At 55.5% G+C, this 22,154-nt stretch overlaps 1 protein-coding gene across 1 annotated transcript in view; it reads left to right on the top strand.

The window, feature by feature from the left end:
* PITPNM3 (PITPNM family member 3) overlaps nt 1-22,154 on the top strand; it is an 83,552-nt gene that overhangs the window by 48,290 nt on the left and 13,108 nt on the right. The window contains exons 5-14 of the mRNA XM_072940601.1: nt 8,691-8,767; nt 9,114-9,349; nt 11,788-11,977; nt 12,347-12,469; nt 12,885-13,069; nt 15,463-15,635; nt 16,875-17,045; nt 18,261-18,455; nt 18,989-19,137; nt 21,597-21,713. Of these exons, the coding sequence (XP_072796702.1) occupies nt 8,691-8,767; nt 9,114-9,349; nt 11,788-11,977; nt 12,347-12,469; nt 12,885-13,069; nt 15,463-15,635; nt 16,875-17,045; nt 18,261-18,455; nt 18,989-19,137; nt 21,597-21,713 (1,616 nt within the window). The remainder of the gene's footprint in view (nt 1-8,690; nt 8,768-9,113; nt 9,350-11,787; nt 11,978-12,346; nt 12,470-12,884; nt 13,070-15,462; nt 15,636-16,874; nt 17,046-18,260; nt 18,456-18,988; nt 19,138-21,596; nt 21,714-22,154) is intronic.

The raw sequence follows: 22,154 nt of genomic DNA, 5'->3' as shown, positions 1-22,154 counted from the left end.
TGTGCAGGGAACTCTGTCCACACTTGTGGACATGGCGGGGCTCTGGGCCCCAGCCTGGTACTTCCTTTTGTCCTGGTCTGCAACCTGGCCTAGGGACCAGGCTCCTCAGGGCACAGGGTGGCCAGGCACCGCCCCCAAATCATTCTCCATGTTCCTGGAGTTGTGAGGGTACCCCAAGTTGCGAGGGATCCCTGCCCAGGTCTCTCTCCTCCCCTCAGCCTGGGGCAGGGGGTGGGAATCTCTTTTCAGTCTGAGGGAAACTCTGTCTCCTCAAATCCTTTTCTCCTGGGAACAAAAGGGCTTTTGGAAACAAGAGCCAGGAAGCTATGCCACAAAGCTCCCCAGAGGCAAAGAAGCCAGAGCTGGGAGAAAATACAAATTGGTAGCTCAGAAAAAAGAAAAAAAAATCACCCTGCCACAGGCATTTTGAAAAAATTCTTATTTTTAATCTGTCTTTTGAGTAGGTAGCAGATGTACATGGTATAAAATCCTAAAGACACAAAGGTGATGAGCGTGTCTCCCTCTTCCAGCCTCCAGCTCACCCAGTTCCTCTCCCCAGAAGCCACGACTGTGACTAGATTCTTCTAGAACATTCTAGAAGATGCATACATGAACATCTCCATAAATATTCATTTATGTATCTTTATATATACCCCACACAAATGGGAGCCTTCCACTCTGCACCTTGTTTTGCTCAGATGATAATATATTGGGAACATTTTTCTATCTAATACGTTCAGAGGGGCATCACTCTTTGCATTGGGTGTGTCAGATTTCACTGCGGCCTAGTTTACTGAACCAAGCACCTCTTGGTGGTCATATACGTTGCTTTCTGTCTTTTGTCTACATTGTAGAGAGTGTGGCAATGGGTAGTGTTGTAGCGATGTCATTTTGCACATGGACTTGGAGTTGCTGGGTCAAGGGCATTCTGTATTTGGAATGACCTTGCCGAACTGCCCTCCACAGAGGTGGTACTTACTGATTTCTGCTTTCACCCACCATGAATGAGGAGGGGCTGTTTTTCCCACACCCTGGGCACCTGGGTGTTGCTAGCTGCTCCTCTGAGAGGTGGAAAAAAAGGCGTTTTAGAGTAGTTTCAATGAGCACTCCTGCAGTTTAGAACTCTAAGGTTGAGCACCTTTTCATTTGTTTAAGGGCCCCGCCCCACCCCTTTGCAGGAGCCCAGGTCCCTTTGGAAGGCGCTGCCGCTGGGAGTCTGCTGTTGTGTCCCTTTGTTTGCAGGCTGACTTCCAAGCAGGGCGAGGGCAGGCTTGAGGGAGGTTCCTTAGAGGATAGGACCCAAAGGTTCAGGCAGGCTTCTCCTAACAGCCTCTCTCCCCCTTCTCCTCCCTGCCTGGGGACCGCTCTGCAGGCAGGCTGTGTTGTGGAGGCATTTACAAGAGTGACAAGAACACCCCTTTCTTCCCTACCCCCACCACCATGGTGGAGTGGTGCTTCAGGAGGATGACAGCCCTGGCTGGGTGACCTGGGTTCAAATCCCCAGCCCGTTCACTTATATCCTGATGAATCACTTAACCTCTCCAAGCCTCGGTTTTCTCATCTGTAAAATGGGCAGAGCCCCCAACATCTCAGGATGGATGTGAAGTTTGCCTGAGACACCGGGTGAGGATCGTCTGAGGAGGTCTGCGTTTATTACAGGAAAGTCACCAGGACAGGGGATGCCAAGGCCTTCAAGCATTGCTGTGCCATGGCCGGAGAGTTTTTCATGGTTGTACATCTGAAACTTTCCCTGGCTTGATTCAAGATGGCGACACTCTCCATCAGAGCTGCGTTCCCCAAAGGGAGCAGCTCCTCGGAGCTTCCCCATGCTCCCTTGGGGTGGCCAACAGCATATTTTCAAGAGGTGGGATAGGTCCAGAGTCAGGCTTTAGAAGGGACTAGCATCTCTGTGGGGGATTAATTGGCCCCTGGGGGTTTGGCCTCTTTAGCCAGATGAATCCAGGCTGACTTGATTGGCTTCCAACCCACAAAAGGCTAGGGAGTCCCAGGAGGGGGCTCAGCCCAGATCCCCCAGCCCTGGATGAAAATTCTCTGCCAGCAACCCTGTGAAATGACCACTTAACGTCCCTCGCTTGTACAGCCTCCTGAAGGAGAGCCTCTGCCTCCAGGCCAGCGTGGGTCACTCTTGCACTGTTGTCAACATTTCCTAGGTTGTGCTGAAATTTGGAACTCTCCAGAAACTATCCTCATCTCTATTCATCCCAACTCTGCCTTCTGCTCCCGTGACCTGAACACAGCTCAGCTGGGATTTGCACCACGTCCCATAAAGCCGGCTCTTCCCCAGGCTGGGCCCCCTTCTGCAGCTTTCCTGCCCCAAGATTGGGCTCCAGATGTGCTGTCGAAGTGGCCTGAGCTGCAGGAGCAGGACGGGGACGTCCCCTCCTCATTCCAAAATCTCTAGTGTGTGCAGCCCCAGAGGCTGACTAGCTTTGGGAGTCTCCTTACCCCGGCCTAGGCTGTGTGCAGCCCTTGGTCTTGTGACGGAGCGTGGCCATATGACCTAGGTCTTTGTCATGTGACCCGGCCTTGCTCATGTGACCCTGGGGACTTGAGAGATTCTGGACAGCACCTGCTGAATATCTGATTCATCTTGATACTTTCAGCCCTGACACAAGTTTGGGCAATAACCAATGGAGGAGGAATTGGCAAGTGATGTCAAGTTGGACTTTTAACCCAAATGTAAGATGGTGAGTCACTCACCGCGTTTTGCATTTATTCTTCCCTTTCCGTAAGCACCTCTCTTCCTTCTTGCATTCCCTCATTTGCTGTCAGCTCCCAGAGGGCAGGGCATTTCATTCTGCTTTGTCTGTAGTGTTTGCATTTAGCCGAGTAGGGGGTTGGAGCTGGTTGAAAATGATCTACTGTAAACGTGACATGTGCTGGTAGTGCCTATTCAATTGATATGTTCATCAGTAGTTTTAAACAAAAAGAAATAGGGGTTTGCTAGAGAAAAATTGGAAAACAGAGAGTAGAAAGTTAAAATCACCCATTATCCCACCATCTGGAGAAAACCACTTAGCAACATTTTGGTGTGTGTTCTTCCAGTATCAGACCCCCAGCCCATCCTCCCAGCCCTCCACCTCGATTTCTGTTCTTTGCAAACCTGGGGGCTGGGGCGCTGTGGAGGAGGGGGGCCTGGAGTCTGGCTGGTGGACCACCTCGATGGCTTTTTAGATGTGCTCCGGAGCCCTCGGGGGCTGCCTAGGGGAGGGGAGGGGTGGAGTAAGGAAGTGGGGCTCCAGGCCCCCCAACCTGCTACAGCCAGAGCCGTCCGCTTTCACCTGTTCTGCAAGCTGGCCTCCTGAGGAACATTTCAATGGGCAAAAGAGTTCACTGGTTTAAAAACACTTAAAATCCATCCATCGAGGGCCCATTCGTTCCCCAGTTTCACGCTGTCCCACCCGCATCCTGGCCCCATTCATGAACCCGCGCTCCTTGAGCTGCTGTGAGGACTGCAGGCTCCCACCTGGTTTGTCCTTCTGCCGGTGTCCCCCTCCTCCCCAGGTGCTTTTCGCCCTTGGTGCCTCCTCAGGTTCCCAGCTCAGAGACCCTGCCCAACAAGCAACGAGGTGTGGTCGACAAGAGACGTCCAAGTGAGCCGATCAGAGCTCTGGGAGCCATTGCTTCCTTCTCTCAGGACCCCAAACACTTGGTTATTAATTTGCAGCAGGTCTTGCCTGGAAATTGATACCAGGCTCCCTAGATGGAGTCAACCACTCTGAAAATCCAGGTGACATTTGCCACCTGCTGTTCCCTGGTTCCTCTTCCTTCCTCCAGAGTCCCTCAGAGCTACTCGCCAATCATGCCTGCAGGTCCGTCCAGGGCCAAGGCTCTAATTCTGCCGGGCATGGAGGCCTGACCTCACACAGCGTGCTGGGACTCGTGGAATCTCTGACTGCCCGACTCTTAAGAGGGAATGTGGTCCTATCCTTTAACTTTGCAGTGGTGGGAGAGTGCCCAAGGTCACCCTCTGACTAGGGCAGTCGTCTCCCATCCCAGGATTCTTTCCATGCCCGTCTCCTGTATGTGTATCCTTCTCCACGTGGGTTTACCCGCAGGACTGGGGCCATCCGTGGCCTGAGCCCCTGCTTGCTGCCGACTGAGGTGCTAAACCTTTCCACATTTATCTCCTGCATCCTGCATCAGAGCAAGAGAGCAAAGCCATTGGGTTCATCCAAAAAAATGTGTGTGTATTTGCTCATGTGTGTGTTTCCACGTGCACTAAAGGATTAGATATGTTTGCAGATACTTCTCAGGATGTCTCACATGGTCTCAAGCTGGGCCCAGCTCTGCTTGGTTGACTCCAGGAGGGACTAAGAGAGGTGGGACAACTGGCAGGGCTGGTAGGATAGAGGGTAAAATTGGGTAGTCAGTTTCAGCCCGAGGGCACCCCCTCTCCCAGCATCCGCTCCTTGTGGGTCCCAGTGGCTGGCAGCAAGAGAAATGGAGACAGTTGGACTTTTCAGCCAAACTGCGTGATGCTTTGCTTAGGGTGCCGAGTGTGTGAGTGACGACCTTGGCTTTTGTCTCAAGAGCAGTGTGGCACATCAGTAATTAGAAGGGATGATCACGATTTGTGCCTTTCCAAGGTTGTGATTAAGCAAAAATAGCCTCTATTCTTCAGCCGGCAGGAGGAGCCATGGTGAGCTGGGTGGGCCACGGGTCCCAGTGCCAGGGCTGGCAGGGCTGCGGGGAGCAGGCGCTGCAGGGGCTGGCCTGCCTCAGAGCTGGTCATGAAATGTTGTCTCAAAAACAGCTGGGGGCCCACCCCACCCCAAATCCAGGCACGGCAGGGACCCAGCCTGAATAGAGCCACACAAACAGAAATGAGCAGGAAGTGGGAAGAAACAGGCAGCCTGATAATGAGGTCCTAGGGTCCCTGGTATGTGGCCCCCCACCACTCAGGACCCCGTGCCCGCTGCTCTTGTCAGCAGAGGCTCTGGGAAAGCCTCCAAGGGCAGAGCGGTAAGGCCCAGGCCAGTCTGCTCCAGAATTCCCAGAGGCTCCCTGACACCGCTTCCCCCGGGGCCTTTCAGGAAATGTGCTTCCCAGTGACTGATGCTCCCCTGATCCCTTCCGACTTCTCCTGGGGGTTTGACAGCACAGCGATGTCTCCTAGGTCATGTGCACCCTGGGATCTTCACTAAGTTTTCACTTCACTTCAATAAGTTTTCACAAAAATGTCGTGCTAGATCCCGAAGGCTGATAAACCCTGCTCTCAAGGGGTCCACAGTCTGATGTGAAAATAGGCAAGTGATGTCATGGTTATAAGCCAGGCCCCGCCAGGCATGTTCTGAGATAACCATCTCTGCCCAAGTAGATCTGAGAACACTTTCCAGAGGTGGTGACAACTGAGCAGAGTTTTGAAGGATGGGGAGGAATTTGCTGATCTGCAGAGGGGGGAAGAGCTTACCAGGCAGAGAGCTCAGCGTGAGCAAAGGCGTGGAAGCATGGAAGAGCTGTGTCTTGTGGGAGACTCAGAGCCAGTGGCCTCAGTCACTGTAGTAGAAATGTCTGGTTCTTAGAAGAGCAGAACCCTTATGGGCAAGGTACAGGCAGATGGGTTCTAGGCTGCCTTTCTGCTTGTTGACAGAGGCCTCTGCTAAGACCGGAGACAGGGAAACTGGTCCTGTTCTCAACTCCCTGGGGGCCAGAGTCTAGATCTGGCAGTCTCGGTCTCCCCGCCTCTCTCCCAGAGCAAAGTATCTCTGGCTTTTGTGCATTAAAAGGAAGCAAAAGGCATGGGAGGCCAGACTCTCCCCCTTGGCTAGGGAAGAGTTGCGGAGGACAACCCTGCCAAGCTCCCATCCCCACCGAGCCAGGACCTGCCTCAGCATCACTGGCGGCCAGGGCACAGCACTGGTTTTATGCCCAGAGCATCACGTGGGCCCCCAGGGAGCTGGCCACAGGCAGATCAAGGATGCGGGTGCTCTCAGTCTGTGTAATCAGCGAGGGTGCGGGATGCAGTCCCCACCTAACAGAGGGCATGGTGCCCAGGAGATGGCAGGACCCTCATGTCTTCCCTGAAACTTATTTATAGTCTCGCTATGGTAATTTGTGGCAATCATAGCATTTAATTCTGTAATCACACTGCAAGCAGGCATCCAGCCCAGCAAGGCTGGGGAGAATGCCAGGGCTCAGGGAAGGACTTGGGGGCAGGGCAGGAGTGTGGAGGCGGTGATGTCCCCACCAGCCTTTGGCCCTGTTGTATCAGCTGTAGCCCCAGCTCTGCACCCCCTTGATGTACCCTGGAAAACAATAATAATACAAATAATAATAAACTACTAACACTTACATAGCACTTGCTATGTTTCAAGCCCTGTCCTAAGCACTTTGTATATATGAACTGATTTATCTTCATCACTACTCTGCAAAATAGCTACTATTATTATGCCCATGTTCCAGATGAGGACACTGAGGCATAGGTCAGACAGCTAGTAAGAGCCAAGATCTGAACCAGGCAGGCATTCTGTCTCCAAAGTCCATGGTCTCAACCAGATTTCTCTCAGCCCCAGCAATAAGGGGTCTCCCCTCTCCATGCCCACAACCTCAGCTCTGCCTAGCTCCTGGTTCTTCCTGGTCTGCCTGCCCCGGAGCTGCACACGCCACAAAGCTTGGCTGCTTCGTCCTGGGGAAGTGACACTCAGCTTCCCTCCTGGATACTCTTGGGGTTTCCGGCAAACTGTTTTACATGTGGTGGGCAAAGGAGCCGTGGTGGCGGACCTGGACTTCAGTCTTCAAGGGGCGACTTAGCAATTTATGCACATGTTTTTCCTGCTGCAGAATCCGGATTGTCAAGTCCATCTTACCGGGAAGCTGGAGAGGTCAGAGGTGGGGAGGGGGCACTCCTTATCAAGCATCTTCTTCTGCTAAGTGTTGGGTACTCATAGTTGGGCTCACTCTGTCTTACCAGTTGTGTGGTCTGGGGCAAGGGACCTAGTTTTTTCAAACCTCAGTTTTCTCATCTATAAAATGGGATGAATTGCAAGAGGACCACTACTCAGACTAGATGAGATGGTACCTGTAAAGCTCACAGAGCCTGGGACATACTTAGTGCTCAATACAGCTGAGCCCTTTGCTAGTGCCTTTATTGTGATGCTGTCCTGAAGGCAGGGCCCAGGCCACTTCCAGCCGCGCTCGGGGCAAGTTCTATAGGATGTTAGAATAAAGGCAGAGGGAACCACTGGGGGAACCTTACTAAGTGCTGGGCAGAGCCAGGCCTCAGAACAAGTCTTTCCTCTTCTTCCTCCAAGCCAAACCCCTCCATCAATTGGGAAACGATTTCCTGTCTGTGTGGGCAGCAGCTCTGAGCTCATAAAGCAGTTACCCTTAGACCAGGGTTGTATCTGTGAGGACAGACTATTTCAGAAATGCACTTCCCTGCTGAGGAAAGCTTCTCCCTTGGAATTCTTTGCAGACGCACCCTCCCCTGGGGCCAGGAGTTGCTGAGAAGATACTGACTCAGAAGCAGCCGTTGGCCAGGGCTCCCACCTACACCTACCCGGGGTTGCCCACAAGGCCCCGGGAAAGGACCCTCCCCAGCCGTGACTCCTGGCTCGGGGCAGGGGGTGGGGGTGGAGTGGGAAGGAGAAAGGGCTGCTTTAAGAGATGAGTGAGTTCCCCGTCACTGCAGGCAAACAAGGGGTTCACAGTCTAGCTGTGTGGTTCAGCCACACAGAGAAAATGAGCATCCTTCTCACAGGGAGAAAGGAGAGGAGGTGAGGATTCCTCAGGGTGGCAGGCATCCCTGAGTGGGCAGTGAGGGCCACTGGATGTCTTTGAGGCCTCTCTCCACCTGAAAGCCCAATGTAGTGACATTTAGATTCCTAAATCCGTGGGTGTTAGATCAGACGAACTGTTCTGTAAAGGGTCAGAGAGTACGTATTTTAGGCTTTGCAGGCTGTAAGGACTCTGTGGCAAATACTTAACTCTGCCACTGCGGCACAAAAGCAGCCACAGACAAGACGTCAAGGAAAGAGCTGGCTGCGTCTCAATAAAACTTTATTGACAAAAACAAGTAGTGGACCCAATATGGTGCAAGGCTGTGGTTTACAGATCCCTGTGTTAGAGGAATGAGAGCTCAAGCAGGACTGGATGCCGAAAAGCGCTTCCTGGAGGAGGAGGTGGCAGCTGAGAGACACAAGGAAGGCATTTCTGGCAGTGGCCAGCTGCACCCCAAAGCTCATGCGTGATGGCCACCAAATGCTGCCTTGCCTCTCGGAGAAGACACCTCCTCCGGAACGGGCTCCCGTTATTTAAGGCCGTGCTAGCACTCTGAGAGCTTCAAACGGGTCTTTACTAAATGATTTTATCCAGCTCCTCTAGCTGTTCTCAGAGGGATGCTTGGTCCAAGTTCCCACTCGTAACTGGAAGTGGGAGTCACCAGGCGACACTCGTCCTGTTGCTGTCATTACTGATGAAGAACACAGGATGGCTCCTGCCTGGCCTCAGGGACAGCACCCGTGCTGGCCTCCCTTTCCTCGGGAGGAGGAAGGTTTCAGGTTGTGTGGATGTTGGCAGCGGGGCCTCGGCGGCCTGACTCCCCTTCGCTCCAGACTCTCATTCCAGCTCACCTGTGAAGCCCAGGCCTCGTGCCGGCTGGGCCCTGAAGAAGGTCTGGCCACCGTGAGAGAGGCCTGGAGATGCTGAGTCCTCTGTTCCCCCCACAGGAGAACTGTACCGGGTTTCCTTGAGAAGACAGAGGTTCCCAGCCCAGGGAAGCATCGAGATCCATGAAGACAGTGAGGTGGGCTGGGTTTCTGAGGGTGTCTGGGCCACCTCTATGGCCAGGATGTTAGGAAGAGCCTCAAGCCACCCAGTTTTCACCCAGCTCTTCATTTGACTTGCTGTGTGACCTTGGCTGCTCCCTGTCCGTCTCTGGGCTTCTGGCTCCCATACGAACAAGAAGGGTCTCTTGGGACTCTTCCCACCCTGACACAGAGGGGCTTGCCCTCCTGGTAGCTTGTGCCCCTGACTCTAAATGCAGAGGGGGTGCCGTCAGAGTCCCCCTGTGTGGCTGTGATTCTCTGTGTGCCCCCCGCGCCCCGTCTCCCTGCCGCCCGGCTCTCTATCCCGACCGGTGTCCCCCTCAGGAAGGCTGCCCGCAGCGCTCCTGCAAGACACACGTCCTCCTGCTGGTGCTGCACGGGGGGAACATCCTGGACACGGGCTCGGGGGACCCATCCTGCAAGGTGGCCGACATCCACACCTTCAGCTCCGTGCTGGAGAAGGTCACGCGTGCCCACTTCCCCGCAGCCCTGGGCCACATCCTCATCAAGTTCGTCTCCTGTCCTGCCATCTGCTCTGAGGCTTTCTCACTTGTCTCCAAGTAAGTCCCTTTCTGCTTGTGTGGCCTGGCGGGGGCGGGTGGGGGACTAAGTGGAGGGGCTGCCCCTGCCATGTGGTACGTTGTGGGCAGGTGGGTGCCTCTGTGGGATGTCAGACCCTGACTGACCACGAGCATCACTGGTGGGAGGTGGTCAGCAAGAGTCCAAAGCAGTTACAACTGCCCACTGAGTCCTCCTCTGCCCGGGGCTGGGTGGTGCTGGTTTCTCATGAGAGAGAGCTCAGATCCACTTCCTGTGTGCAGGGGGGCCGGGTCTCGTTGGCACAGATAAGGAAGCTGAGGCATTGAGAAGTTAAGTAATTTCCCACAAAGTAACCCAGCTGATGGACCTAGGAGTTAAACCCAGGCAGCCCTACTTTTGAGCCACATAATTAGAGCCAGTAGGGATGTGTGCTATGATGGAGGTGGCACGGGGCACAGTGGGCATTCAGAGAGAGGGCCAGGGAGGCTTCCTGGAGGAGGTGACTTTTGAGTGTGCTTTGAGAGTAGCATAACATGGTTAAGGGTGTGGGTTCTCCGATCAGCCTGGATTTGAGTTCTGGCTTTGTGACCTGGGGGAAGTTGTTTATCCTCTCCCTGTCTCAGTTTCCTCATCTGTAAAATGGGGACGACCATGGTAATAACCACCACCTAGAGTCTTTGTGAGGCTTCGATGTGCTTATGTATGTGAAGCACCTAGCAGGGCATGGGGATTAGCCGTGACTCAGATCACTGTCCTCGGAGGAGAGAAGGCAGTCTGTCCATCGGTGGTCAGTGGGCTAGAGAGGAAGAGGGGAGGCCCCCCAGGACCTGGGGCCCTCTGAGACATTCTGACCATACTCCAGGCCCCGAGGGCTCCCTCCTGTGCTCCCCAGGTGCCTGTCCTGTTGAACCAGCTGAAGGCGGGTGTCTGGAGCCAGGTGGGGGCCCTGGCTGCTCAGAAGCGGTGCAGGCAAAGACGACCCTGAGCACCTGCATCTGGTAGAGCGTGTGGCCGATGGCTGGGACTGGAGCCGGGAACTTTCTGCAGTCCCGGCAGAAGGGAAGCCAGCAGCACCTCTGTCCCGCCCCTCACCTCCTTTCACAGCTTCTGCAGCAAGGAGCCCCCAACCACGTGGGGCTCGGGAGAGGGTGGAAAGAGACCCCCAGCCTGGTGCCAGCTCCCTGGGGAAGTGGGAGTGGATGCTCTGGGTCTCATTTTTCCCCTCTGCGAGAGAAAGGAAAGTGTCCCCTGCCCTCTGGATGGGGAACAGAGACCTGTCTCTGATTTATCCGTGTTCCCCGGACACGTTCTGGACAGATCTCAGTCAGAGTGACAAGGAAGGAGATTAGGTCGTGGTTCTCCAACCTGGTTAACGGCCCAGATCCCTGCTGTGATTTTTGTTTAACTGCGGGGCAGCTGGGCCTCCCCCTGGGACTTCTGAGTCAGGAGGGGGGGAGCCCTGGAATCTGCATCTCCACTCGCTCCAGGCTTTTGCTCAGCAGCGAGTTTGGGAAGCTGAGCTGAATGAAGGCTCCGTTCATCACACTCCAACAATCGGGAGTTAATTGTGTTCCTGCACAATCAATCTCAGGGCGCTGCACCCCGTCCCCCCTAGGACATCTGACCTCCAGAGCTGGGTTACCCAGCCCAGGCCTGATCTCCAGGAAGACGAATGGCCCGACGGCCACTGGAGAGGACAGCGAGAGGGGGAACCCCTCTCCCCCAGGCAGTGCCTTGCTGGGCCATCAATCACCCCTAATCACTGCTGGGAGGGAGCTCTATCTCAGCTAATTAAAATCTCTCCGGCTGCAATCGAGGGCTGTTTCCTCTAATTTGTGTTCTTTGGAGATGAGAAATGGCTGTTATGCCCGCCTGGCCCACCATGAGGGCTCTGCCACCTGCCCAGGGTGCCTTGAGCCCTGTCACATGCCCCCGTTTCCACCAGGTCCCTAGTGGGATTAGTTTTGGGCCCTGGGTCAGTCTGAGCTCGACGATGGGGGGAGGGCAGGATCTGGGTAGGGGTGTGCCTACAGTCCTTGCCTCTGCCGTCCCTCCCCACCATCTGGGTCCCACGCCCCAGGGGACAGAGGTAGGATGGGTGGGGCTGCGAGCAGGCACAGACAGCTGGGAGCTGGTCCCAGATGGGGCTGAGCTGCCCAGAGAGAGGGAGGCAGGGAAGTGAGGGGGCCCATGCATGGGCTGGACAGCCAACCCCCTGGCAGTGGGGATGCTATGTGGGAAGGCTCTCTTAGTCCTTTCTGGGGTCACAGACTTTTCTGCAAAGCCCCATGGCCTGTGCTTTTGTCTCTCCTGGCTCCTGCCTGGGTCCTCCTGAAGAGTCCCCAAGCCAAAGGCCCAATGCTTGGCCAGCATGTGCTCTCTCTTGCCCCGTCCGCAGCCCCAAGCCCAGCCCCTCTGCCTGACCCCGACTGGGCTCACCTTGGCCCCCTGTCTGCAGCCTGAACCCCTACAGCCACGACGAGGGCTGTCTCAGCACCAGCCAGGACCACGTCCCTCTGGCTGCCCTGCCCCTGCTGGCCATCTCCTCCCCGCAATACCAGGATGCTGTTGCCACCGTCATTGAGCGAGCCAACCAGGTCTATGCAGAGTTCCTCAAATCCCCTGATGGGATTGGCTTCAGTGGGCAGGTAGGACAGCAGCCCTCCCCTCCCCATCCTGGTCCCTGCCCGGAGAGAGGCTGAGATCTGCCTAAAGATCTAGACCAGGCGGTTCTGGAGCTGGAGCTTCTGAGATCCAAGGAGGCTTTTGAGATCTTTGGATTTGTCCTCATTTTACAGATAGGAGAATTGAGGCCAGCATCTGGGTTCTGATTTTGAGTGCATGCCAATCCCTGGCTAGATAATGACCCCTGACCCTACCCTGGTCCCTATCCTTAGGCTGACCTTCCTGTCCCCTTATTGGGACTCTCAGGGCCTCCCTGGGCCAGGCTCTGGCTGGGTGTGGGGGTGAGGGGCCAGCAGTGGGCAGGTCTGCAGCCCCAGCTCTGCCTTCTCCAGGTGTGTCTCATCGGGGACTGTGTAGGGGGCCTCCTGGCCTTCGACGCCATCTGCTACAGCGCAGGGCCCACGGGTGACAGTCCTGGCAGCTGCAGCCGGAAGGGGAGCATCAGCAGCACCCAGGTGCGGGCGGGAGGGTGGCAGTGGGGGAGGGTCTGTCCTTGGGAGCCCCGCCCCGGCCCCCAGGGAGCAGGGCCTTTCCTGGGGGAGCACTAGCCCTTCCTGTTTGTGCCGCGACAGCCAGGTTACAAAGTGTCATATCACCGTCCCACAAGAGTAGCAAGATTGTCATTACAGGTGAGGAAACTGACGTCCATTTAGGGTTAGGTCCCCCGACGGCTGTCCAAATTCCCACTGGGTCTCTGAGTCTTTTGGACCTGGGGCACAGCCCTGTGCCTAAAATCCCACCCTTACTGTGTTGTGGCTCCTTTTGGAAGGAGTCTTAGGAGAAAGGGGTTCATTTGTGCTGGGGGAGGAGGAGGGGCCCCAGAGTCTCCAGTGACCGAAGCACCCTCCTGTCCTCTGCTTGGCCGCAAAGGACACCCCAGGTGTGATGGAGGAAGACTGCAGTCTGGCCGGCAGCAAGCGTCTCAGCAAAAGCAGCATCGACGTCTCCAGCGTGTTGGAGGATGACGAGCCCAGGAGGCCATTGCCACGGAAACAGAGCGACTCCTCCACCTATGACTGCGAGGCCATCACCCAGCATCACACCTTCCTATCAAGGTAACCGCTCCCTGTGCCTGCCTGCCTGCTAGCAAAGCATCCCGGGGAGAGGACCTTGGCCCAGAGTCACCTGGGAGACCTGTGACCAGTCATGCATCCCAGGCCCTTCCACAGGGTGGGTGAGGGGACCAGAGACCGGTGCTGAAATGCTGGGACCAAGGCCGCTCCCCCACGGACCCTGTGCTGAGACCCGGGACTCGGCATGCCGTCCCAGCTGCACCCCAACTTGCAGAGACCGGCACAGTCGGTCTCGCAAAAAGGGTATAATGCCACCCCCGCCTCCTTCACGGATGGTTTTAAGAATCTGGTGAAAGAACAGATGTAGGTGTGTTTTGTGTTTCTTAGTATTTCTTAGTATTGTGTTCTTAGTATTTCCCAGATGGGGCTGCAGGGGCCAAATAGATCAGGGACTTTCTTGGGATCACACACAGCCAGTTACTGGAGGGCTGGGGTCAGCATTTCGGTCTCCCAGTGCCCAGCACCCAATACCCTGTTATTCAAAGGCCAGCCAGGCCCCCATGGAGCTCTCCACCCCTTAACCGTCTAGACAAGACGTGTTGATGGACAGTGGGGACATGAATTCTCTGAACACTTAGGATTCAGATGGGTATTAAACATAGATCCAGACTGGAAGGAATGCCTCCTTTTTTCTTCCCTTTCTCCTCGATTCTCTCCTTCCCTCCTCCCTCCTTCTTTTTGACCCAGATGATAAGTAGCATGAGGTCATTATGACATTTGGAAAATATATCCTTTTCTCACTGCTAATGCTTTGGAGTTTGCCTTTCAGTATATCTTTTTTTACCTGCTTTGCATATAGTTTTACTTTAAAAAACTCTTCTTATATTGTGATCTTTTCCTCAGATAATTAAAAATACTTGGTAAGTATTCTTAATAATATTTTATTGAGTGAATGGACAACATCTTCTGTCGTCCCGGTAACTGGACACTTTAGCTTTTTCCGATTCTTTGCAAGTATAAACAACACTCCGTTAACATTTTGTGCATAAATATTAATGTATATATTAGAGTTTTTTCATTCAGATAGATTCCTGGAGGAAGAATTATTATGTCAAATGCTCTGCATATTTAAATCTCTATTTAAAGTCCCCCTGAAAGATTATCCTTTAGAAAAGCAGCTACATTTCGAGTCAGGTTGCAAGGTAAAAAATCAGAACATTTCTGGCTCATCCTTGAAAAAATCCTTTCAGGGATTTGGAGAGTGACATGAAGTTGGAGTCTCTCGGTAGCTGGTCCAACACCGCCAGCTTTTCCCTCTGGTGTAGGGACAGATGGCTGCTTCTTTGGCAATTAAGTAGTTGGTGTGTGTTTAGGGACCACGCTGTACATGAAATATGCATTGTTCGACACCAGGTCGCTGTCCTCACTGCAAGATGCTGGCACTGTGAGAGGCAGAAGGAGTGTGGGGATTCAGCTTCAACTGCCCAGACCCTCCCTCACCCACAGAGGATGGTGGGCTCGCACATATTATTTGATTGGTATTTCTAAAATTGCCTTTCTCCTCCAGCCTGAGTATTTTAGTGGAATTTGCATTCAGTTAATGGATTCATAGATCATCCAATCCACTGGATTTTTCTTCACCCCTGAGTGGTACCTGCATGCAGCTGGAAGGTCAGGGAGGTCCCCAGTTTTCCTGCTCATTCTCGGCAGCTGGCTCTGGGTCTGTGGCTAAACGTCAACTTGAACTCTTTGGGACAATCAGATGCGAATGGTTGGAATTCTGTGTGTCTCAGGTTTTCCTCTCTAAGCTCTGCTTCCTCTACCTCCTGGAGGGGAGGGAAGACCCAGCTGTTTGCATCTGTGTCTGCGGGTTGCCTGGAACATCAGTTACAATGAAAGCCCTAACTCTGGCAGGACCGACATCACCCAGCTGGTCTGTAGACTGGCCAGGCTGGGCTTCTCTGCTGGACAGGGAAGGAACTCAGGCTGGCCAGCACAAGACCAGCACGATGGAGCAGGCCTGCCAGTGTGGAGGAGGCTTTGGTTTTCAGGTCCTCAGTCAGTTTTAGTGAAGACAGTTTTACTGGATCATGGCCACACGTGTTTGTTTGCGTCTCGTCTACGGCTGCTCGCATGCCTCGTGGCAGCGTTAAGTAGATGTGTTGGAGGCCACATGGCCCCCAAAGTCTGAAATATTTAGCATCTGGTCCTTGACAGAAAAGTTGGCCGAATGTTGGCCAGGCCTTGGTGGTGGATACTGAGATGGTCACCAACTCGTGTGGCTGGCACAGCAGGTGGACTCCGGGTCTGACCCCTGCTCCAGAGGTGGAGAGCTGGGCACTGCACATGCAGACTTCGCCGTCCTGCTAAGTGCACACTCCCACATGCTCGGTCCTCCCCTAACCTGCACTCCTGTGTCTTCCTCCCTCGGGCAGCATCCACTCCAGCGTCCTGAAGGATGAGGCCGAGCCCCCTGCAGCCGGAGGGCCCCAGCTCCCTGAGGTCAGCCTGGGCCGCTTGGATTTTGACGTGTCCGACTTCTTCCTCTTTGGCTCGCCCCTGGGCCTGGTCCTGGCCATGCGGAGGACGGTGCTGCCGGGGCTGGATGGTGGGTGTGGTACAGGCCGGGGCCTGAGATGCCTTTGTGTCACTAGGCCACTGTGTCAGGGCCTGAAACTGGGGAGAGTGGGGACAGGGTGGGTCACAGAGTAGGGGTAGATGGAGAGAGAGGAGAGAAAAGGATTTGGGGGAGGAGGGAGAGCGGGGCGGTTTCCACAGACGGGGCAAAGGTGAGGCAGCCCTGATAGATTTCACTGCCCCTGTCACGTGACCTGGGCTGATTTGTGCCCCCATTGTCCTGTTGCCATGCTCTCTGGCGAGAGAAGCCCTACTGCAGACCTACTGCAGCCAGGTCGGTCTTACCACCCCCTACAGACCCCCAGGCTCACCACAGTGCCTTTGCTCTTGCTGTCCTCACGGCCTTGAATGCTTTCTGCCCAATCACCACCTCCATTCCTCTAAAATACAGAAGTGATTTGTACCAGCAGAAGGTTTAGTAATGACTCTGAGGATTTAAGAGGCTGGAGGCACCTGGGAGGACAATGGATCAGGGCTTGTCAAACAGCTTTTGCATCAAAGCTTATCAACAACGTACAGTATGGAACAGGTAAGAAGGGAGCGGCTTGGGTTGAAGTGGAGAGAGGAGGCAGAATCCCGTGGCCGCCCTAAACATGACTAAGGAACCCCAGGGCTCCCTGGATGCTAGACCATCCAGTCCCCTGACGAGCGGGACAGGGAGGTGCACTGATGAGGCGGAGGCCTCAGTGGTGACACCTGCTGGTCAATGAGAGAAGTGTTCTGCCAGCTCCGGTAAACTAAACTCTACTCACTACCAGGCCTGGGAACTGAACCTGGTGCAAGGAAGGGGCAGCTGATCCCAACTGACAGATCAGCCTGAGTCAGCTTCATAGATCAGGTAGCAATTAAGTGACAGCTGGAGGAATTTAAAAATCTGACCAATGGAAGTAGGGGAGGGAGTCCTGCTAGGAGGAGGGGCAGCTTGAGCAAAGGCATGGAAAATGAAAGCAGCAGGCCTGGCTGGGGGGTCATCGAGGTCCACCATGGCTGCAGTGCTGGGTGCCTAAGCCATGCTTCTAGATGGGGCAGATTGGCACAGCCTTGAAAGCCAAGCTGAATGTAACGGCTTTGATCCTGTTGGTAGCAGGGAGCCATGGCAGGTTCTTGAGCAGAGGAGTAGGCTACTCAAAGCTGCACTCAAGGGAGCCTCCTAGGGCTGGGGAGTGGATGCTCAAGGGGCCTCCCCCGTGTATCCTCTTGCTCCACCCAGGTTTCCAGGTACGTCCTGCCTGCAGCCAGCTCTACAGCTTCTTCCACTGTGCAGACCCCTCGGCCTCCCGGCTTGAGCCACTGCTGGAGCCCAAGTTCCACCTGGTGCCACCCGTCAGTGTGCCCCGTTACCAGAGGTTCCCACTGGGCGACGGACAGTCCCTCCTCCTTGGTAGGCGCTCTGGGTGTGAGTGTGCGCCGAACTGGAGGCTGGGCCCCAGGCAGGCAGCACTCCAGGGCCACCTTCTCTGGTACAGCCCCTCCAAGCTGTCAGCTGGTAGAATGACTAGACTCAGCTGAGCAAGTTCTGTGTGCTCTGGGGCAAAAGGAGAGCAGGAAAACAGCTGAGTCATGTGCCTTCGGGCAGCCCACCTGTGTGAGCATTGCTCTGTAGGCTGCATCTTTGGGCTCCGCCCCCTGACCTGCCTCCAAGGCTGGGGGCCAGCAATAATACTCGAGTTGTCAGACCTGATTGCAAATCAGGGATCCATGCTGAGTGCTCTTCCCAGTGCCCAACCTCGACTCTGGAAGTGCAAGGCAGGGAGTGTGTCATCCTGGTGGGCTTCCCGGAAGAGGCATCTTCCAACCAAGGCATTTGGATAGGTGGAGAAGAGCTGGAGGATGGGGGTTGGAGGGCTCTTCTCAGTGGAGGGAATAGCAGGAGCAAGGGCAGGTGGGTTTGGGGGAGGGCCAGTGGCCTCTGGGGCTCAAGTGGGGTGAGCTGGGCACGGGCCGGGGTGAGGCCATGGGGAGGCCTGTAATGGACAGTCAGGGGCTTGGTGATCAAAGCCTTGGCTCCATACCCCAGTTCAGGAAGTTGAGCCAGAGCCTGTTCAGAGGCTTGGGCCAGACTTGGGGGACAGGGATGCTGTGTGTGTGGCTCATTCAGGATTGAAGCCCAGCTTCTCCCCCAGCCCCCATTTCAATGGAGACTTAATTTCCAAAGTCCTGTTTTGTCAGATTCCGTCGATAGAAGGGGCTCTCAAACCTCCCTCCCCCGTCCTAAAATGTATTCCTCTTTGGTCAGGGCATCCCCCGCCCCCAGAGGGTGTCCTAACTCCGAGGCTGGAGGCCCCACTCATTGCCAGGCTCAGCCACCGTCCTCTGGCTCAGAGATACCAGAGCACGAGGTTATGTGTCACCTGTGACCTCAGCTGGTGCTTTTGGGGCCAGTGTCCCAGAGGCGTCCCCGGCAGCTCTGTTGAGGGTGGACATGATGATTGGGACCCTGACTTGTGCCTGACTAACCCGAAGCTTAGAGGAGGTGAAATGAACAGTGTACTACGGTGAGGGGCTCCTGACAGGCCCCGGGTGGTGAGAGGTGCAGGCTGCCCTTTGGGCAGGTGAGTGAGCAGGCCAGGCCTTGACTGTGAAACTCCCCCTCCAGCTGACGCCCTGCACACACACGGCTCCCTCTTCCTGGAGGGCAGCTCCCGGGGCAGCCCACCGCTCCTGGATGTCCCCGCCTCGCCCCCTCCGGCCCCAAGATCCCAGCGCCCTGGGCGGAGGATGAGCCAGGGCAGCTCCCACAGCGAGAGCTCGGAGTCCTCGGACAGCCTGGCCCCCGTGGGCGCCTCCCGCAGTGAGTGAGGGTCTCCCAGGCCCTGCCTGGATTTGTGGGAGAGGGCCCTTCCTCTAGGTGGCCGCTGGTCCACTGCCAGGGCTGCAGAGGGAGGGCAGGGGAGGAGGGGAAAAAGAAATCCAGACTGAGCTGGAGAGAACTTTGACCTCTAACCACGGACCAAGCCATGACCTTGCCAGGCTTCAGCTGAGTGCTATCCGCAGCCAGAACCCTAGTTCCAACGTTCAGTGTTCCCCTTGGGAATCCCTGCTGACCTGGGGTGTGAGACTGTGGACATCTCCGTGGGTCCAGCCCCCATCATGGGGACCAGTTTGCAGCAGGGCGGGTGGGGGACGGGGCTGGTGGGTTGTGGACAGTGGAGGGGGAATGATGTGTTTCCCCGAGCTCATCTTGAGCTGAGTGCTCTGGCCTCAAACTTGTGCTCTGAGAGACACATCCAGCCTTGGGTCTGGGCCCCAGGGTCCCACACTGCCCCTTGTGTCAAGGTCTGGGGGGAGGGCCACTCTGTCCTCACCTCCCTCTCGGCCCCACAGTCACAGCTAAGTGGTGGGGCACCAAGCGCATCGACTATGCCCTGTACTGCCCCGACGTCCTGACGGCCTTCCCCACCGTGGCCCTGCCCCACCTCTTCCACGCCAGCTACTGGGAGTCCACAGATGTGGTGGCCTTCATCCTGAGACAGGTACTGCGGGCCCTTCCTGGGGGGGCCCAGCCTTCTCTGCAGAAGAGTCTTAACTTGCAGGCCATGTGGGATGCTGGGAGCACACTGGAGCACGGCAGACAGGCGGTGACATGGACAGACAATGGTTTTCATAAGGAACATTGGTTTCTGGCCACTGGTGTGGCACTTTCTAGAAAATGAAACAAGCGCACATAGGAGAAGGTGCCCATGTCTCAACTTGGAGACTGGAGTCATCAAGGCCTGGTCCCCTGTGGCTCTCAGAGTCCCCATCTATAAGATAGCTGAGCAGAGAGGCCAGCAACTGAGAGAGAGCCTGGGGGGACGGGAGGCTAGGAGGTGGGGGAGGGGGTCGGATCACATGCAGCCTTGATGGCCAAGGTCAGGGTGTGCATTTTATACTGGGTCCAGTGAGAAGCCATTGCAGGGTTGTAAGCAAGGGAGAGATACCACCTGACTGTATTTTAGAAGGAAATTCTGTGGCTGTGGTTTGGAGGGCAAGAGAGTAAGTGGGAAGCCCACTGAGGCAGGCGCAGGAGCCCGACTTTGAGGTGGCAGCTTGGGCTCGGGAGCTGGTGGGGAGGTACCGAGGAGCAGCTGGGTATGAGGTGTTGGGGACAGGACCTGCCGACGTCTGGGCTGCCAGGGAAAGAGGGGACTCGGGTGACTCTTGGTTTCCACTCTTGTGTAACTATGGAGTGCAGTGTCCTAGGGTTGGAAGGGCGGGGCTGGGTGAGGTGGGGGACATCACATCTTGCGTCTGGACCTGGGAGGTGTGAGATGCTAGTTGGATGGTGGGAAGGAAGGTGAGTGGTGAATCCGGAGCTCAGGGTAGACGTCAGGCTTAGAGATGAGAACGTGGGGTCATCAGAGCTTGGACGGCATTTAAAGCCAGTGACGGGTGACTCTGCTCTTCACACCAGTTCCCACTTGTGGGTTTTTTCCCCCACACCAAGCGAATCTCTGACCCCGGCTGGGTGTTTCCTTTGATTTCACTCAATTCTGACATTGTCTGCCTGGAGACAGCGTCAGATCCCACAGGGGAAGGGCTCAGTCCTACAGCTGTGCCCTCCCCACCCCAACCCCTGGGCTTCTGATCGACCTGCTATAGATCAGAGGTTCCAACAGTCCTCTCCTTGGGCAGCTCACAGAACTCAGTTTACTTTTACTAGGTTCCTGGTTTATTATAAAAGGCTTTAACTCAGGAAGACCCAGATGGAAGAGATGCCCGGGGCCGGGTATGGGGGAGGGACTTGCAGCTTCACGCCCTCTCGGAGGGCGCCACTATCTCCAAACCTCCACGGTTCACCAGCCCAGAAACTCTCTGAACCCCATGCTTTTGGGTTTTTATGGAGGCTTCATTACATAAAAGTGATTGATGAAGTCATTGTCCACTGGTAACTGAACTCCAACCTCCAGCCCCTCTCCCCTCCCCGGAGGTGGGGGTAGAGGGTGTGGTTCTGAAAGTTCCAACCTCCAATCATAAGGTTGGCTCTCCTGGCAACCAGTCCCCGTCCTTAGATACCAGTCAAGTCACCTCAATAATATAACAAAAGACAACTTTGTCCCTCTCACTTAGAAAATTCCAAGGATTTTAGGGGCTTTGTGCTAGAAACTAAACAGAGACCAGATACATATTTCTTATTATAAATTACAATATCCCAGATAGGAGGGGAGTTCCTGCAGATAGGGAAGTTCAGGGAGGAGTCTGGGCTCCTGGGGGAGAGAGGAGGGACCACAGAAGGAAATGGAAGAGGATGTCTTTTGAGATCAGAAGAGAAGCAGAGCAGATAGATGGGAGTGGGCCTCTGAGTTGGGCAGGACAGAGGTCATGGGGCCTTGGCAAGAATGGCTTCAGGGGCCGTGGGGACAGAAGTGACTGGACTGGGTGGTGGGGGGAGGCCAGGGGGAGCGGAGACATCACACAAGGTGAGTCTCGGGTGGAATGCCGCTGTCAGGGAGAACAGGGAAATGCGATGGTCACGGGACAGGGGTCCTAGGAGAGTTTGCTTGTTTGAAGGTGGCCACTGTTGCAGCATATTTAGATGCTGAGGAGACTGATCCAGTAGAGTGGGACTAATGAGTCATACAGGATTGAGAGGGGAGCTCGCTCCATCTATGTTCTTGAGTAGGTGGGTGGGGCTGGGACCAGGGCTCCAGGTGGCTGTTGGTAAGGGTCACCCACCATATGGGGAAGGCAGAGAATGGGTAGAGACGCAGGTGGCTTCTAGGTTTGGGCGTAGAGAGCAGACTCTGCTGCTCCCAGGCCAGAGCATTTGAGAGACAGTGCTCTGGCTCCCACTGTCAGGACAGGTGGGCAGAGAGGCAGATCCTGGGGCTCCCAGCCTCCTGAGGGTCCCAGGCCGGGAGATGGGGCGGTGGTGGGGAGGGCCCTGACACCGCGGGGAGGAGGGAGAGGAGTCCAGCCACCAGACCCGGAGTCCTGCTGGGCTGTTTGTCAGGTGATGCGCTATGAGAGCGTGAACATCAAGGAGAGCGCTGGCTTGGACCCCGCGGCACTGAGCCCCGCCAACCCCCGTGAGAAGTGGCTTCGTAAGAGGACCCAGGTCAAGCTGCGGGTATGTGCTTGTGGGAGTCGCCCTTGGGTGGGGGCTGTGGCTTCAGGGAGGTGGGGCTGCCCCTAGGGGTTGAGGCATCCACAGGGCTGGGAAGGGCTTTGATTTGTACCTCGAAGCTCTGGGCTTATATGTGCTGGAATCCACACTTAGCCGAGGTGCCCAGGGCTGCAATGGAGGTAGGGGTGGGGCGGGGAGTAGGTGAGGTGATGGAGCTGGTTCCCCGTGGCCTGGCTCCACAGGAGCATCATGGATGGTGGTCCAGGACACTGGGGATGGTGAGGAGATGCCAATTATGGAGCGAGTGCTATATGCCAGGCCCCCGCATTTGGGCACATGGAGTCTGAGAGAGTCCTAACCCCAACTAGGGGCTCACAGCCTGGTGTGGCATTTGTCACAAGAGAGGGAAGCACAGATTAGGAAGAAGATGGAGAGAAGGAATGT

Source organism: Vicugna pacos, chromosome 16, assembly GCF_048564905.1.
Source record: "Vicugna pacos chromosome 16, VicPac4, whole genome shotgun sequence".
In the NCBI taxonomy this organism is placed as follows: domain Eukaryota; kingdom Metazoa; phylum Chordata; class Mammalia; order Artiodactyla; family Camelidae; genus Vicugna; species Vicugna pacos.
The sequence above is the reverse complement of the archived record's forward strand: the minus strand, read 5'-3'. Positions and strand labels throughout refer to the sequence as shown.